General features: G+C 40.9%; 1 protein-coding gene across 1 annotated transcript in view; it reads left to right on the top strand.

Moving 5' to 3' along the window:
* The window catches only part of lrp1bb (low density lipoprotein receptor-related protein 1Bb), a 346624-nt gene extending 328744 nt beyond the window's left edge, over positions 1–17880 (top strand). The window contains exons 84-89 of the mRNA XM_039006274.1: positions 546–720; positions 993–1097; positions 5646–5722; positions 12657–12747; positions 12993–13143; positions 16567–17880. Of these exons, the coding sequence (XP_038862202.1) occupies positions 546–720; positions 993–1097; positions 5646–5722; positions 12657–12747; positions 12993–13143; positions 16567–16707 (740 nt within the window). The 3' untranslated portion in view covers positions 16708–17880. The remainder of the gene's footprint in view (positions 1–545; positions 721–992; positions 1098–5645; positions 5723–12656; positions 12748–12992; positions 13144–16566) is intronic.
* Positions 17881–18989: the final 1109 nt, after the last annotated feature.

The raw sequence follows: 18989 nt of genomic DNA, 5'->3' as shown, positions 1-18989 counted from the left end.
CACTAAAGAACATGAATAAACAACAATAGCTGACCATTTATATTCAGTCACACTCTAGAAATCTGATATCTTTTTAGTTTTGCATATTTAAGGTTCCAACGACAACAATAAATACTAAATCAAACAATGAATTGTTTTGGGGGTTTTTATTCCAGAAAGGGCATTTCATAGCTACAAATACCATGTGTGGGCAAGAGAGTAATTCTAAATGCCACTCTAAACAACCTTTGGGGGTTTCTGTGCTGCACTGATAAAATATTTCCTTCTCTTATGTTGGCTTTGTCATTATAAATTGTGTGGAAAACAATTTCAACTGACGCCATTACTGAGTTTCTACTGTAACTTGCCCAAGGGGTGATACATTTTCATCTATGAACGAGATGCCATTTGATACAGATAATTAATTCTCATTAAAGGCCTGTAAAAATGTTATCAAACCAACTAAAACTATGCTCCCATTTCCTTAATATGAAATGCACCTCTTTCTCTCCTCTATATCTCTCTCTTTCGCTTTCTCTTTTTCTGGTCTCTCTCTCCTCTGACAGACATCTGCCACCACTACTGTGTAAACTCCAAGGCCTGTACATTGTCCAGTGGTGGCCATGTAGAGTGCGTGTGTCCAGCCAAATACGAGGGCAACAAGTGTGAGGTGGACAAGTGCCTGAGGTGCCATGGAGCACCTTGCCTCGTCAACGATGACACAGGAGATGTGGTCTGCAAGTAAGTTGTTAGCATCTCACAACATTACTTTATATTCTATGTTGCGTTAACGCCTTAGAGCTAATGCTTGATGTACTGTAGTTGAACGTCTTCCATGTATTGTATTTTCTATGGTTATAATGCATTAACATTCCACCGCGTCACATTTTTCAAGACCGTTTACACGGAAAATAGGTTATCAATCAGTAGTCTTGCAAACTCAAACAATGAAAGAAAGACAGAAATTGTGGGCCACCACTCAGTGACAGCAGCTTTCCTCTGTTTTCCTTCAGCTGTACTAATGGCAGGATGGCACCCAGCTGTCAGCTATGTGACGGCTACTGTTACAACGGAGGTACCTGTCACCTGGACCCTGACACCAATCTGCCCTTCTGTCAGTAAGTACAGTAACTACCTACTAGCAATAGCCTGGAATAACAATAGCCTAGGAAAGTTATCTTCTCTATTCTTACTTTATTCTTTGTTTAATCTTCATTGCCATTCAGTTATGCCAAACAGGCTGGCCTAAAGTGGAACCAAATCTCCTTGGGCTTTTATTATAATGATTGATTTTTGAAGGTGGTGGTGGAGTAGGGGAGTTTTCTTTATTTTTAACACAGGGCTAAGATCCTAAGTAGAGAGGGTGTTTGACACCAGTGGGCGCCGGCCATGTCACAGCAAGAGACAGGATGATATGGCTCAATAAGATAATGAGTCACACCTGCCTCTACATGAGGGGCTTTGATGTGGGTATAGATCTTTAAAAAGCTAACCCTCTGTGGCAGTGTAGAAGAAAGGAAGCTCTGCATGGGGTACAGCTACAGAAAGTAACCACAAACTAAAACTACTGAAACGTTACTGTTCAGAACATATCACACTGTTCGTTTGTCACTGTGTCTCCACTCTGTGGTAGGCTTCAGGAGAAAGTGTATACACTATTTTGATCTTCAGTGATAAGAAGTGTGTTATACAAGTAATGAGCAGCAGAAACTCCATAGCAATGACTGGTAGAGGACAATAGGTTGGTTCCAGAGACCTGTGGGAATCATCCAAGAGAATGTATGCTCTGCAGTTCTGGTGGTCCACAAAGATTAATTTCAGCTCCGTTATAATCAGGTGTGGTTCAATGTTAAAGACCTCCCCACGGAGATGATTGGAAATCCCTCTGAAAAGGGAAACCTTGTTGCTTGAACGATCTTTTTTACTGCCCCCATTGTCCATTGTAGTTAAAATGAAATTTGTGGCCATGACTGGCAAGATTCAAGGGATAGAATCAATTTCTATGCAAATGATCCCATCTCATTTTCCACGAGGTTAACAGATCTTGATAATGTGGTTTATTCATTGGCTGCGAGGCATAGAGATTAGGTTAGATGATGGATACGTCTGTGTCAAGAAATCATAATGTTTGACCTTAAACTATAACAGAGTAAATTAATATCTTATCCAAGCCACCCGAAAAACTCCACAGGCAGAAAAATCCTCATTGAGATGGTAATTTTCAGATAACTGTCTTAAAGGTCTAAGGGATTTTCAAAACTCATCAATGTGTTCCGCCAGTAAATATAATCAGTGTATATAAACATAAAGTGGGCATAATAATCGTTTTGATGAATTCACAGGGCACAGACTGTTTATCAAGATCAACATGTTCATAAATAATCTGCATTTATTTCTGTTTATTTTTCTGTATTAAAAATATTCTGTTCATTTTTTTGAAATACTGTAAATAAGCATAGTGTGAATTGATAGCAACTGAAAAAACGTATTTTTTGCCTCAATGGATGTGGTTGTTTTTAGCTTAGCTAACCATAACGTTTCGAGTTTAGTTTTAGTCAAACATTTTTTGCATGAATGATAGAAACATTAAAGTTTACCAAGGGACGAATCTATTAAAGTATTTTGGAACAAATCTGTCGTATTTTGTTTGATGCCATGTTGAAGGGTTTCCAGCTGCCTATACAATACCTACCCTGGTCGGTTTGATCAATATCACACCACCACACTGTTTTACAGCTGCACGTCAGGGTTCAAGAACCAACGTTGTGATGAGCTGGCCAACCCATGTGATTACTTCTGTCAGAATGAGGGGATGTGCACTATCACTGCCCTTAACAAACCACGCTGCAAGTAGGTCCCTTCCTCACTTCCTGTGGCTGTTCCAGAGGTCTCACCCCCCGCCCTCTCGTCATTCAGCTCCATTTCAGCCAGTGTGATGGTCTATATAACACTTTTCCCACTATAATACAGTACCTACTCCCTCTTTAACTCACTGCTAACCATCCACATCTCATTCAGCCCGAGTTGACATGCCCTTCGAGTAACATTAAAGTGATGATGTGACGTGACATGTGAATATAGGGGACCTGTTGTGACCTGCATGTATGATGACTAATTTTGCAACGTGAATTGGGAGACAAGAAAATGTGGAACTTTAACTTTGAGTTGCATAGTATTTAGTTTTGAAATAAGTACATTCAACAGCATGTCAATGGTTTTGTTTTAGATTAGCCTTTCACGAACCTCAACCCCGTATCCGGGATCACCCCCCACCCCCCCCACACTGATTAGCATCGCTAGCATAGCGTCACAATTAAATAGTAGCATCTAAATATCATTAAATCACAAGTCCAAGACACCAAATGAAAGATACAGATCTTGTGAATAAAGCCACCATTTCAGATTTTTAAAATGTTTTACAGGGAAGACAAAATATGTAAATCTATTAGCTAACCACGTTAGCAAAAGACACCACTTTTCTAACTCCATCAGTTTCTTACTCCATCAGGTGCTATCACCAATTCGGCCAAATAAAGATATTGATAGCCACTAACCAAGAAAAAACCTCATCAGATGACAGTCTGATAACATATTTATTGTATAGGATAGGTTTTGTTAGAAAAATGTGCATATTTCAGGTAGAAATCATAGTTTACAATTGCACCCACCATCACAACTCGACTAGAATAAATACAGAGAGCAACGTGTATTACCTAATTACTAATCATAAAACATTTCTTAAAAATACACAGCTCACAGCAATGGAAAGACACAGATCTTGTGAATTCAGACAATATTTCAGATGTTCTAAGTGTTTTACAGCGAAAACACAATAAATCGTTATATTAGCATACCACATGTGCAAACGTTACCCGAGCATTGATTCAAGCCAAAGAGAGCGATAACGTAATCATCGCCAAAATATATTAATTTTTTCACTAACCTTCTCAGAATTCTTCCGATGACACTCCTGTAACATCATATTACAACATACATATAGAGTTTGTTCGAAAATGTGCATATTTAGCCACAAAAAACCGTGGTTATACAATGACAATACTAGCAAAACTAGCCTGAAAATGTCGGGCGCCATTTTGGACAGTGATCTGGCGTAATGAATAACTAATCGTAAACTTTACTAAAAAATATAGGGTGGACAGCAATCGAAAGACAAATTAGTTCTTAATGCAATCGCTGAATTACATTTCTAAAATTATCCTTACTGTGCAATACAGGGTTCGCCAAGCGAAGCTATACCAAAAAAAATGGCGGAATATGCGTTTAAAATTTTTCGACAGAACAACGATTTATCATCTTAAATATTTCTTACTATGAGGTGATCTTCCATCAGAATCTTGGGCAATGTATCCTTTCTTGGGTCTAATCTTCTTTTGGTCGAAAGATGTCCTCTTGTCCGTCGAAATGCCCACTAACGTTCGACCGGTACTGGAAACGTGCCCGGCGCTTCAAAGTGCATCACAAAGAAATGCCTCAAAATCGCACTAAACGGATATAAATTGCTATAAAACGGTTTAAATTAACTACCTTATGATGTTTTTAACACCTATAACGAGTAAAAACATGACCGGCGATATATAAGTGGCTAAACCAAAGCTTGGAAAGAGAGCCAGTCCGACGTCCTTCGTGCGTCAGGCGCAGCAGGAAAAGAAAGCCACTTCCGCCTTGTGCTCTTTTATACAGGCCCTGACTGCGCAATCGACTCCATTCAAATTGTCACCTCTTACTGACATCTAGAGGAAGGCGTGGGCAGTGTTTGTATCCTCATAGGATTCACAGGGACTTTAAAACTGACCTGGGACCAGTGGCCAAGATTTCTGAAATCTCACTCCATATCAGGAAAAGTGCTGTAGAATGAGTTCTGTTCCACTCAGAGACATAATTCAAACGGCTATAGAAACTAGAGAGTGTTTTCTATCCAATAATAACAATAATATGCATATTGTACGAGCAAGAATTGAGTACTAGGCAGTTTAATCTGTAGACCAAATTATGCTAATGCGAAACAGCACCCCCTATAGTGGCAAGAAGTTAAATTACAAACAATTTTCTATTCATCAGATCTTACCTAGTATTTTCCCTAACAACATTGTATTTGATCTTTTTCCCATTAAAATTCAGGATTGTCCATGCTGTGACATTCTTTCTATGGGGGAATGATTCATTGTTTGTATGTGTGAGATGCTATTCTCATTCTTATTCCTGATTGTTTGGTGTTGTGATTCATGGAGTGCATGTAATTTAGTATAATTTCATACCTTCCGTCACCATCCAGTTGCAGCCGTCAGATCACTCATGCTTTACAGACACATCAGCGTCAATCACGTCCAATTGGAAATCACCTCCTCTAACTAGGGTCATTCATCACTCCCATTGGATACCATCCAAACAGCAAACCAGATGACTCCTTGTTTTCTCACTGTTTTTTGCTGAATATTCATTATGTTAATCAGTATGTTATCTACTCCTCACTAAATGTAGATGTCTTCTGTGTTCGTTATATCAAATCTACTGGACTAAATCTGTAATATTTTTATCCATGGTTTAGTGTCTCCTTTGTTCCTATAGTGATCTTTCTATGTGGGGATTAAGGTAGAGAGCGCTAAGGACTATGGTTGATTTTCTCATCTCTGATTGGTCTGTTCCAGGTGCTCAGCCAATTGGGCAGGGACACAGTGTGAAAGGCCCGCCCCTAAAAGCAGCAGATCGGACAACACCAGTGGAAGTGAGTTCAGGAGTCACATTACTCACCCAGTGTCATGCATAACCAAAAGGCTAACCAGAGGATGGCTATCGTTAGGTGGATTGTTGACACGTATGCCTAACTTTAAACAGAGAGCAAGAGGCGAAGTGAGATGGTCCACTCCCATCAAAATCTGTCCAAGCGGAAATACACCGATAAGCAGACCAATAAGCAGACATATATCTTTTTTTTCACCTTTATTTAACCAGGTAGGCCAGTTGAGAACAAGTTCTCATTTACAACTGTGACCTAGCCAAGATAAAGCAAAGCAGTGAGACACAAACAACAACACAGAGTTACACATGGAATAAACAAACGTACAGTCAATAACACAATAGAAAAGTCTATATACAGTGTGTGCAAATGAGGTAAGATTAGGGAGGGAAGGCAATAAATAGGCCATAGTGGCAAAGTAATTACAATTAAGCAAATACACACTGGAGTGATAGATGTGCAGAAGTTGAATGTGCAAGTAGAGATACTGGGGTGCAAAGGAGCAAAAAATAATAATTACAATATGGGGATGAGGTAGTTGGATGGGCTATTTACAGGTGGGCTATGTACAGGTGCAATGATCTGTAAGCTGCTCTGACAGCTGATGCTTAAAGTTAGTGAGGGAGATATGAGTCTCTAGCTTCAGTGATTTTTGCAATTTGTTCCAGTCATTGACAGCAGAGAACTGTAAGGAAAGGAGGCCAAAGGAGGAATTGGCTTTGGGGGTGACCAGTGAAATACACCTGCTGGAGCGCGTGCTACGGGTGGGTGCTGCTCTGGTGACCAGTGAGTTAAGGCGGGGCTTTACCTAGCAAAGGCTTATAGATGACCTGAAGCCAGTGGGTTTGGCGACGAATATGAAGCGAGGGCCAGCCAACGAGAGCATACAGGTCGCAGTGGTGGGTAGTATATTGGGCTTTGGTGACAAAACAGATGGCACTGTGATAGACTGCATCCAATTTGCTGAGTAGAGTGTTGGAGGCTATTTTGTAAATGACATCGCCAAAGTCAAGGATCGGTAGGATAGTTAGTTTTACGAGGGTATGTTTGGCACATGAGTGAAGGATGCTTTGTTGCGAAATAGGAAGCCGATTTCACTTTGGATTGGAAATGCTTAATATGAGTCTGGAAGGAGAGTTTACATTCTAACCAGACACCTAGGTATTTGTAGTTGTCCACGTATTCTAAGTCAGAACCATCCAGAGTAGTGATGCTAGACGGGCGAGCAGGTGCGGGCAGCGATCGGCTGAAGAGCATGCATTTAGTTTTACTTGCATTTACGAGCAGTTGGAGGCCACAGAAGGAGAGTTGTATGGCATTGAAGCTCGTCTGGAGGTTAGTTAACACAATGTCCAAAGAAGGGCCAGAAGTATACAGAATGGTGTCGTCTGCGAGCAGCAAGCAAGTGCGACATCATTGATGTATACAGAGAAAAGAGTCGGCCCGAGGATTGAACCCTGTGGCACCCCCATAGAGACTGCCAGAGGTCCAGACAACAGGCCCTCCGATTTGACACACTGAACTCTGTCAGAGAAGTAGTTGGTGAACCAGGCGAGGCAGTCAGTTGAGAAACCAAGGCTGTTGAGTCTGCCGATAAGAATGTGGTGATTGACAGAGTCAAAAGCCTTGGCCAGGTCGATGAATACGACTGTACAGTATTGTCTTTTATTAATGGTGGTTATGATATCGTTTAGGACCTTGAGCATGGCTGAGGTGCACCCATGACTAGCTCGGAAACTGGATTGCATAGCGGAGAAGGTACGGTGGGATTCGAAATGGTCGGTGATCTGTTTGTTAACTTGGCTTTTGAAGACCTTAGAAAGGCGGGGTAAGATAGATAAAGGTCTGTAACAGTTTTTGTCTAGAGTGTCTCCCCCTTTGAAGAGGGGGATGACCACGGCAGCTTTCCAATCTTTGGGGATCTCAGACGATACGAAAGATCGGTTGAACAGGGTAGTAATAGGGGTTGCAAAAATTGCAGACCGCCTGCCTTCCCAACATTGGGACAACAACTCCCATTTTTAGGTGGAGACAAGACCATCTCGTCATTATATACAGTATCCCTGCTATAAAGCTCAACTCCACATTTAATTCTAAATGCCTACTGCTTGCAAAATGCATTTTTTCAACTATATATATGTTTCTTTGCAGGACACTGGATCGCAGGATTGTCCTGACTTCAAATCAAAATCAAATCAAATTTTATTTGTCACATGCACCGAATACAACAGGTGTAGACCTTACCGTGAAATGCTTACTTAAGCCCTAACCAACAATGCAGTTTTAAGAAAAATAAGAGTTAAGAATTTATTTACTAAATAAACTAAAGTTAAAAAAATAAAAAATAATTACAATAAAATAACAATAACGAGGCTATATACAGCCGGTACGAGTACCGAGTCAATGTGCGGGGGTACAGGTTAGTCGAGGTAATTGAGGTAATATGTACATTTAGGTACAGTAGGGGTAAAATGACTATGCATAGATAATAAACAGCGAACAGCAGCAGCATAAAAAAGGGGGTGTCGATGCAAATAGTCTGGGTTGCCTTTTGATTAGCTTTTCAGCAATCTTATGGCTTGGGGTTAGAAGCTGTTAACCTTTCTTGGGCACGTGAGACGGTAGCGTCCCACCTCTTCAAAAGCAAGTGAAACTGCTGGGCGCCAAATTCAAATACAGAAATACTCATTATAAAAATTCAGAAAACGAAACATATTTTACATAGGTTTAAAGATGAACTGCTTGTGAATCCAACCACAGTGTCAGATTTTTAAAAATGCTTTCCGGCGAAAGCATACCTTACGATTATTTGAGAACATAGCCCACTAGACAAATCATTACAAACAGTAGCCAGCCAGGTAGAACAGTTACACAATTTAGAAATAGAGATAAAATTAATCCCTTACCTTTGATGATCTTCATATGGTTGCACTCAGCAGACATTCATTTACTCAATAAATGTTCCTTTTGTTCGATACAGTCTCTTTATACCCAAAAACCTCAGTTTTGTTCGCGCGTTTTCTTCAGTAATCCACAGGCTCAAACGCAGTCAAAACAGGAAGACAAAAAAATCCAAATTGTATCCGTAAAGTTCATAGAAACATGTCAAACGATGTTTATATTCAAACCTCAGGTTGTTTTTAGCCTCAATAATCGATAATATTTCAACCGGACAATAACATCGTCAATTTAAAAGGTAAACAAGAAACGCACTCTCTCGGTCTGGCGCAGGAAAAAGCTCTGTGACACGGCAGGGTCCACTCATTCAGACTGCTCTTACTTCTTCATTTTTCAGAATACAAGCCTGAAACAATTTCTGAAGACTGTTGACATCTAGTGAAAGGCATAGAAACTGTAATTTGAATCCTAAGTCAATGGATACTGTATTGGCATTGAATAGAAAACTACAAAACCCCCCCAAAAAACTCCCTGAATGGATTTTTCTCAGGTTTTCGCCTGCCAAATCAGTTCAGTCATACTCACAGACACTATTTTAACAGTTTTGGAAACTTTAGAGTGTTTTCTATCCAAATCTACCAGTTATATGCATACCATATATTCTGGGCCCGAGATGCAGGCAGTTTAATTTGGGCATGCATTTCATCCAAAATTCCGAATGCTGCCCCCTACCCTAGAGAAGTTAATATGCCTTTTGGACCTAGACTTGGCGCTCCGGTACCTCTTGCTGTGCGGTAGCAGAGAGAACAGTCTATGATAAGAGTCTTTGGCAATTATTAGGGCCTTCCACTGACACAGCCTGGTATAGAGGTCCTGGATGGCAGAAAGCTTGGCCCCAGTGATGTACTGGGCTGTACGCACTAGCCTCTGTATCGCCTTGCGGTCAGAGGCCGAGCAGTTGCCATACCAGGCGGTGATGCAACCAGTCAATTTGCTCTCGATGGTGCAGCTGTATAACTTTTTGAGGATCTGAGGACCCATGCCAAATCTTTTCAGTCTTCTGAGGGGGAATAGGCATTGTCGTGCTCTCTTCACAACAGTCTTGGTGTATTTTAACCATGATAGTTTGTTGGTGATGTGGACACCAAGGAACTTGATGCACTCAACTTGCTCCACTATATTCCTGTCAATGAGAAAGGGGGTGTGCTCGGTCCTCCTTTTCCTGAACTTTCAATAATACCTGAATTGGTTCACCTTGCTTTTCTGGTTGGCTGGATGCAAGTTTCACCATCCAATTATCTACAGGAATACAAGTTTCATCATTCATCAAGTTTCATCACAACCGTGGTGATACGTTGGCACATGAAAATTATTAGAATGTGTCAATTATTGCATTCTATCCATGCTGGCTTTGTCGAGCTACCTGAGACATGAAACAGATAGGTAGAATGGCATACATGCTGTCGCTAATTTTATTAATGCGCATTTTGCCTAAATGGGTAATGGAAACACTGTAACCACTTCATTTTTATTTAGGTGTGATGTCATTACGTCCAACTGTTTTTATCGACACAAGATCGTTAAATGGAACACCGCAGCAGGCAATTGTCGCATTTATTTTCTATGCAAACTTTCTAAATGTCGTCAAAAAATCACTCAACAATTTTATGGAAACATAGCTTGGGATTAGGGATGCACCGATATTACATTTTCGGCCTATACCCGATATTTTCCTTGCCAAAAAACCTGTTACCTATTAACTGATATTTAAAATTGTAGCGGCCTTTTAAGCATTCTATGTCAGATAACTTCTCTGCGCTACGGATCCCTTTTACGGGATCCCTTTCCTAAACAACTGCTAGAATTGCAGGGCGCCAAATGCAAAAATATTACTAAAAATATTTATAATCATGCAATCACAAGTGAAATATACCAAAACACAGCTTAGCTTGTTGTTAATCCACGTATCGTGTCAGATTTTGAAAATATATTTTACAGTGAAAGAAATCCAAGCTTTTGTGAGTCTAGCTTTCAATGCTACAACAGCTAGCCCCAAATTAGCATGGTCACGAAAGTCAGAAAAGCAATAAAATTAATCGCTTACCTTAGATAATCTTCGGATGTTTGCACTCACGAGACTCCCAGTTACACAATAAATGTTATTTTTGTTCGATAAATATTACTTTTATAACAAAAAAACACCATTTGGGTTGCGCGTTATGCTGAGAAATCTACAGCCTCGTTCCGGTCCTGAAAGGAAGATGAACATTTCCAAACGTATCAGATTAAAAAATATTACTAAAAATATTTATAATCATGCAATCACAAGTGAAATATACCAAAACACAGCTTAGCTTGTTGTTAATCCACCTATCGTGTCAGATTTTGAAAATATACTTTACAGTCAAAGAAATCCAAGCTTTTGTGAGTGTAGCTTTCAATGCTACAACAGTTAGCCTTATATTAGCTTGGTTAGCTTGGTCACGAAAGTCAGAAAAGCAATGAAATTAATCGCTTACCTTTGATAATCTTCGGATGTTTCCACACACGAGACTCCCAGTTACACAACAAATGTTATTTTTGTTCGATAAATATTACTTCACAAATATAATATCACAAAAAAACGCCATTTGGGTTGTGCATTATGTTCAGAAAATCAAAGCCGTGTTCCGTTCGACAAATTCCAAAAAGTACAGCTCTGTCTGCCCGTGGCCTCTTCTGTCGTGGGTCCTCTTCCTCGGTCACTGTGTCTGATTCCATCTCGTCCAGCTGTGTCTGTAACATTTCACATAAACCCTGTTTCTTGTCTGCATCGAAGTAGCGGTCCTTGTACCTAGCATCGAGCATGGTGGCGACACAGTAAAGAGGCTCAGGGAGAATGCCACCAAATCGCTTGTTCACAGCCTCTAGTAGAGTACTTTTGCAAGTTTTAACCCCACGATCTGTGTTGGCAGTTTTGTTGAGCAAGCGTTTCAATGCCATGACAGAGGGTATCACGTCTGCTGCAGAGTCTGTTGATGAGCTTATTTCTTGAGTCAGTTGTTCGAATGGAGCTAGGATTGTGTTCATGTTTCAAACATCTCAAATGCCATTGAAATGGCAGCAGCGGTATGAGAACCAGCACATTCTTGAGCATGCAATACGGCTTTCCTCAGTTGGAAATCCTCGTCGACCCACTGTGCTGTCAGACTCAGCATGCTCATGGGGCTGACATCGCTGGTCCAAATGTCAGTCGTGAAGCTAATAGCAGTGACGCTATTACTGTAGCAAGTAGCTCATGGATGTGCGTTTCAGCAATACTGTGTAACTCTGGTAGGGCAACATCTGAAAAATAACGCCTACTTGGTAGTATGTACCGGGGCTCGAGGTGCTCGACCAGTCGGCGAAAGCCAACATCATCCACGACAGAGAACGGTTGACTGTCAAGGGAAATGAATTCCATTATCTTGGCGTTAATGGATTTTGCCTTTGAGTTGTCTCGCTGAAATACTCTTTCAAATGACTGCTCGACTTGAACTTGTTTAGTTGTTGGAAGTGTGCGCTTAGTTTTTTTCTGCTTTTGTTCTAGGTAGTCGCTGAACATCTGGGGGCGATGCATTTTCAAACTAGTAATTAGGTTTGTGGTATTGAAAGATTTCACATTCTCCCCTCCTCGGGAAATAATAGCAGCACAAACGTTGTATATGGCCTTTTTGTTATCTTCCTTTGAAACTTCCAGATAGATCCACAAAGTAGACTTTGTGGGCTAGGTTAGGAATGCTGTGTTGCACGTGTAGCGCTGTATTTTTCGTGGCGTCATTACGTCATCTACCTATGTTATATAGGTATGCACGTCAGCTTTGACAGCGGTTTTGCACATTGGCATTAAACTAGACATCAGGCTGATGTCGATGTTGGAATTTTTAGCTAATATCGTCCGACTCTGATATGCTTACTGATATATCGTGCATCCCTACTTGTGGTAACAGTAACAGTAAGCCTACATTTTAATGCAATTCCATCCTTTATCTTTTCTGTGTTTCAGGGAGCATAGCCATCATCGTGCCTCTGGTCCTGCTGGTGATCTTGATCACAACAGTGGTGGCGGGTGTTTTCATCTGCAAACGAAGGCAGAGGTACAATAGGTTAAGCCTAATAAGTAACCATGCTGGCCGTTACGTCCTGTGATATGTGTTGTATGTCTTGTAATTTTGTGTTTTATGTGTATACCAGGAATGCCTGTATTGTTGCCAGACAGATTTCCATATAGGACAATTAAGTATTCAATTCAATTTAAATTGTGGTGTGGTTGGTGATCTCAGGTACAACATACCATATATTATCTCCTGATAATGAGTTCTGGTTGTCCTCCTTCTCCCAGGGGGAAGCGGGTGACTAGGCAGCCCATGACGAATGGAGGGATAAACGTGGAGATAGGAAACCCTTCCTACAACATGTATGAGGTCGACCACGACAACCATGCAGATGCTGGCAGCCTTCTGCGACCAAACTTTACACTGGACCCTCATAAGGTTTGTATTGTCAGACTATGTACAAAATCAGCCATTCATTTTGTGCGTAATAACATGTCGTGTGAATGCAAAAACTCTCAGATTAGTAGAATATTGTAAATGTGTATTGCTGAGGAAAACTGTTATTCATGTTTCAATATTTCATTGGGATAATATAATTTACAGAGACATAACGTTGTAGTCTCATCTGTTAATACATCAGTATGCTACCATCATCCATCCATTTTTGGTATCCTAGTCATGTAATTAGTAGTGTGATAGCAAAGTGAGGCTTAAGAATCTCCTCTTGTGGCATACTAGACTGTCTATCCACGATTTGTTTTAAAATAGATGTGTAGTTATATTGGCAGATGGAGCATAAACCTCAGGTATGTGGAGAGAAACATTATTAAGGTGCTCTGTACCAAGGGAACATTTTATCTGCTGTTGATTCATTTTCTTCTTAGGTCTCAGCACTGCACTAACACTACGAATATCAAATAAATCATAACAGCTTTACTGATCTATCTTGTTAGCTAACTTGCTTGCTACCACTTCAAGCTTAATGCGTTTAGTTCTCGCCATGCCAACTTTGACATCTGCTATTGTCAGTCCCACCTGGATCCCTTTTCATTTTTAGTTGCTCACTAATGTTGATATATCATGGATTTTCAGTTGGATTTTATTCATATACACAGCGTTTGTTGGTTGACAACAGCTTGGCCTTGTGGCATGGTGAACACGGCAGAACTTGTGTGTTGCAGGGCTGGTGTGTGAAGTCCAGTGACCCTCGCACCCTGGGCATACATACTGTGCCCAAGGAGGTGATACCTGGACAGGTGAATTCTCCCATCCTTCCCCTTAGTTTACACCAGCGATTCTCAACTGGTGGGTCAGGAATATGAGCAAATTGAAATGATTGACAATGAAAAAGGTTCGGGACTGTTGTTCCCTTGTCATATAATTGGTACATTTACTATCAATATCGCATTAAAAATTGTTCTCCAGATTGCATTATGGCAACAACAACAAAAATATTGGATCGCTACTGAGACAACCTGGTTCCATTTGGGTCTCAAGGCAAAACCAGTTGAGATCCATCACCATCTCATACAGAGGGAGCCATAATGTCTTGCCATTCACTATAAAAGGAACAGATGTGCCTCCCGAGTGGCGCAGTGGTCTAAGGCACTGCGTTGCAGTGCTAGCTGTGCCACTAGAGATCCTGGTTCGAGTCCAGGCTCTGTCGCAGCCAGCCGTGACCGGGAGACCCATGGGGTGGCGCGCAATTGACCCAGTGTCGTCCTGGTTAGGGGAGGGTTTGGCCGGCAGGGATATTCTTGTCCCATCGCGCTCTAGCTTACTTCTGTGGTGGGCCGGGAGCAATGCACGCTGACACGATCACTAGGTGTACGTTGTTTCCTCTGACACATTGGTGCGGCTGGCTTCCGGGTTAAGCGGGCATTGTGTCAAGAAGCAGTGCAGCTTGGCTGGGTTGTGTTACAGAGGATGCACGGCTCTTGACCTTCGCCTCTCCTGGGTCTGTAAGGGAGTTGCAGCGATGGGACAATACTGTGACTACCAATTGGATACCACGAAATTGGGGACAAAAAGGAAAAGATGTTTGTAAATCTCCTTTTTGTAGGAAGCCAGTTGTAGTGCATTTTAGTGATAGACGATTCAATTCATCTTGAAGTATTTACTAGTACTATTTACTAGCACTAGTAAAAGAGACTTCGGAATATATGCTACCGCCAATTTGGGAACTAACATCCCATTGGAAAAGCTCAGTATTGCTAATTTGATATGTAAACTCAGCAAAAAAGAAACGTCCTCTCACTGTCAACTGCGTTTATTTTCAGCAAACTTAACATGTGTAAATATTTGTATGAATATAACAAGATTTAACAACTGAGACCTGAACAAGTTCCACAGACACGTGACTAACAGAAATGGAATAATGTGTCCCTGGACAAAGGGGGGGTCAAAATCAAAAGTAACAGTCAGTATCTGGTGTGGCCACCAGCTGCATTAAGTACTGCAATGCATCTCCTCCTCATGGACTGCACCAGATTTGCCAGTTATTGCTGTGAGATGTTACCCCACTCTTCCACCAAGGCACCTGCAAGTTCCTGGACATTTCTGGGGGAAATGGCTCTAGCCCTCACCCTCCGATCCAACAGGTCCCAGACATGCTCAATGGGATTGAGATCCGGGCTCTTCGCTGGCCGTGGCAGAACACTGACATTCCCGTCTTGCAGGAAATCATGCACAGAATGAGCAGTATGGCTGGTGGCATTGTCATGCTGGAGGGTCATGTCAGGATGAGCCTGCAGGAAGGGTACCACATGAGGGAGGAGGAGGTCTTCCCTGTAACGCATAGCGTTGAGATTGCCTGCAATGACAACAAGCTCAGTCCGATGATGTTGTGACACACCGCCCCAGACCATGACAGCGACGGTGGGTTTGTGCCCATAGGTGATGTTGTTGCGGGTGATGTCTGGTGAGGACCTTCCTTACAACAGGCCTACAAGCCCTCAGTCCAGCCTCTCTCAGCCTATTGCGGACAGTCTGAGCACTGATGGAGGGATTGTGCATTCCTGTTGTAACTCGAGCAGTTGTTGTTGCCATCCTGTACCTGTCCCGCAGGTGTGATGTTCGGATGTACCGATCCTGTGCAGGTGTTGTTACACGTGGTCTGCCACTGAGGACGGTCAGCTGTCCGTCCTGTCTCCCTGTAGCGCTGTCTTAGGCGTCTCACAGTACGGACATTGCAATTTATTGCCCTGGCCACATCGGCAGTCCTCATGCCTCCTTGCAGCATGCCTAAGGCACGTTCACGCAGATGAGCAGGGACCCTGGGCATCTTTCATTTGGTATTTTTCACTTTAGTGTCCTAAGTTTTCATAACTGTGACCCCAATTGCCTACCGTCTGTAAGCTGTTAGTGTCTTAACGACCGTTCCACAGGTGCATGTTCATTAATTGTTTATGGTTCGTTGAACAAGCATGGTAAACAGTGTTTGAACCCTTTACAATGAAGATCTGTGAAGTTATTTGGATTTTTACGTATTATCTTTGAAAGACAGGGTCCTGAAAAAGGGACATTTCTGTTTTGCTGAGATTATATTAGGCGTAAACAATGCATGTTTAATACCGTATCTTTGACTAATGTGCATGACCTATCTTCTTTCTTTCCTGCTACCTTGCAATAACTTTTAGCTGATACGTTTATCTTTACCCTTCTTGATTAACTATAACATAAAAAAGTTGTCTGTTGCCTCTGTATCAAGAGAAAACAAAGCAGGGCATCTTCATTCGGGTCTAAGGGCATCTTCATTCGGGGCACCAAATTACATAGGGTATTTTGTTATGCATTGTTGACAGCTGTGCTGATGTGTCTTTGTCATATATATATAACAGCATTTTTACTTCCTTAATGCAGCCCATGAACTACTCCAACCCAGTGTATGCAAAGATCTACCTTGACGGACAGAACTGTCGGAAACCGGTCATCAATATAGACGAGAGGAGAGAGCTACTCCCAAAGAAACTAGAGGGGACAATTCGCGAAACCGCCGCATAGCCTGACTTTACACTTTCTACTCCTTTTATAAGACAGTGTACAAATGTATAAAAACAAGAGGAAAATAAGAATTTTCTATTTCCTATCAGGCTCCGGTCCTCACGGTTAGGTTTGTTGGTTTTTAGCATCAGCATTACCTCCTCATTTGTGTGCTGAACACTTTTATTTCAATTTGTTTAGTTTACGTTGTTTGCTTTATGTTTCTCGAACAATTGTTATACAGCACTATATAGTATATACTGTAAGACACTGAAGTAAAGCTGCTGATTTACAAAATACCTTATTAACACCGGAACTCTTCTGTTGTAAAGAAACGTTAAGATCGATACAATACTTATTTCTGTACCTGTACATGTCTCTCTCTTGTTAAAGTGGAACCAACAAATTGTTATTCTGGTGCAGTATACAGTACTAACGCAGGTCTCGATTTTTCTTTTCTGAACAAATATCTCATCTTTTAAAAACAATAATAGTTTGAGGTTGGTCAAGTTATGATTGCTATGGTTTCCACTGTCATTACTTTTCTCAGAACAAAAACTGTTATTCTTCACAATAACATGTTATCATTTCATGGCTTCATACCTGAGTAGTGAAGCTTGCTTTCTGTCTTTGTCTTTGTATCATTTGATTCAGCCATGATGGATACACAGGTTAGTTTTAAGATAGTCCTTTTCCGTTGACCATCTAATTCAGTATTCTACAGTGTTATAGCATCATGTTCATGTAATAATTTCAAACATGTATTTGCTCAGCTTCAAATGGAAGATATTTTACTGAGGTGTCTGAAATGTATACTCCATCTAAGAAGTTCTGTTTGGATCACAGAGATGATTGAAGCTCAACATGAATGTTCTGACAATAGTCACAGATATAGACGTCCATATTTTTTTAGGTCTCTTGTTCCAACAAAGTATCTGTATCTACGTTACGGCATAAGGATTTAAACACGGATAAGGATTTAACACAACTTTACGGCTACAATGTGACTTTAGAGAATTATAAAAAAATACTTTCTGTTACTTTCAGAAAAGGAAAGACGATAGATATAACACATTTTATAATTTTGTATTTTATTTGTATGTTTGGCTGCTTGTATTTTGAAGAAATGTATTAAATGTAAGTACTTTTATATAAATGTAAATCAATATAAAATAAAGGGGGCTTATTTCCATTTCAAAATACATATATTTTGTTTTTTTAGATCTCTGCTTGATAATGGCGCTAACATCAGACCGACATGATGCTACATCGCAAGTTAATTCACATAAAATGTTACCCAATGCTAGTGGTAATATGAGCATGTGGCATTTTTTCCAGCAAGACACCTGTTGGAACAATACCTCACATGAAGGGATTTAAAGCTATAATCCGCAGTTGAAACAATAACAAAGCAGGCACCCCGCCTCTGTTTTGGAGAAATGTAACTACTCTCAAGTTCACAGACAGAGTTATGGATGCAAGGACTAACCATTGATGATATAGAAATTGTGGTGTTTGAGGCTATACAGTGTTTGATTACATTTACGTTGTTTACAAACATTGGCTTTAAAAAAGCATATATTTTGGGTTCTGATGGGGTAAGACAGTTGAACTAAGCTCATGAAGCATTTATAAGTTCTATTTTTCAATAATCAATGGGTATATATCATTCATTTATAAGTCCCAAAATGGATTAGTGACTAAGGATTCTAGCTTTAAGTGATATAGCTGTCATATTACCAGGGTTTGCATGGTCCCTGACCTAACACGTCAGTCAACAGCTGACACATCTTATCTGTTGTATGGAACAGGCTAAGAGGACAGCATTACAGATTACTGTGTTACCAGTGTGCGTATCGGTGTGTGTGGTTGTTTGAAGTGTGTGTATGAAGGCCAAGTGCATTAATTACCTCCGACGATGAACACGCCAACAACGCTCACCACACAGCACACCAAATGGTAATTCAGTCGCTGAGAGTTTTAGAACACAATGGCCGATCATCTGCACCCCTCAGTGTTTCACCTGTTCTGTCACCATGGCAACCGTACAACGGAGAGGGAGGACAGACTGACTGATTGCACTTTGTCCAGAGTGCTGCTCCCTGCTCCATCCCCTGGTATTTTCCTCCCCTGCTATCAACATAAATCTGAGCAGCTGAAGTGCTGCTATTTGGGAGGCGAAAGTGCTGCTATTTGATGTGGCGTAGCTCTGATATGATCTCAAATTCGTACCAGGTTTTGAGTCTCACTGAGTATGTTTACGTGCACACTGATAATTATATATTAAACTGATTGTGGCAGTA

Source organism: Salvelinus namaycush, chromosome 13 (genome assembly GCF_016432855.1).
Source record: "Salvelinus namaycush isolate Seneca chromosome 13, SaNama_1.0, whole genome shotgun sequence".
Taxonomy (NCBI): Eukaryota; Metazoa; Chordata; class Actinopteri; order Salmoniformes; family Salmonidae; genus Salvelinus; species Salvelinus namaycush.
The sequence above is the reverse complement of the archived record's forward strand: the minus strand, read 5'-3'. Positions and strand labels throughout refer to the sequence as shown.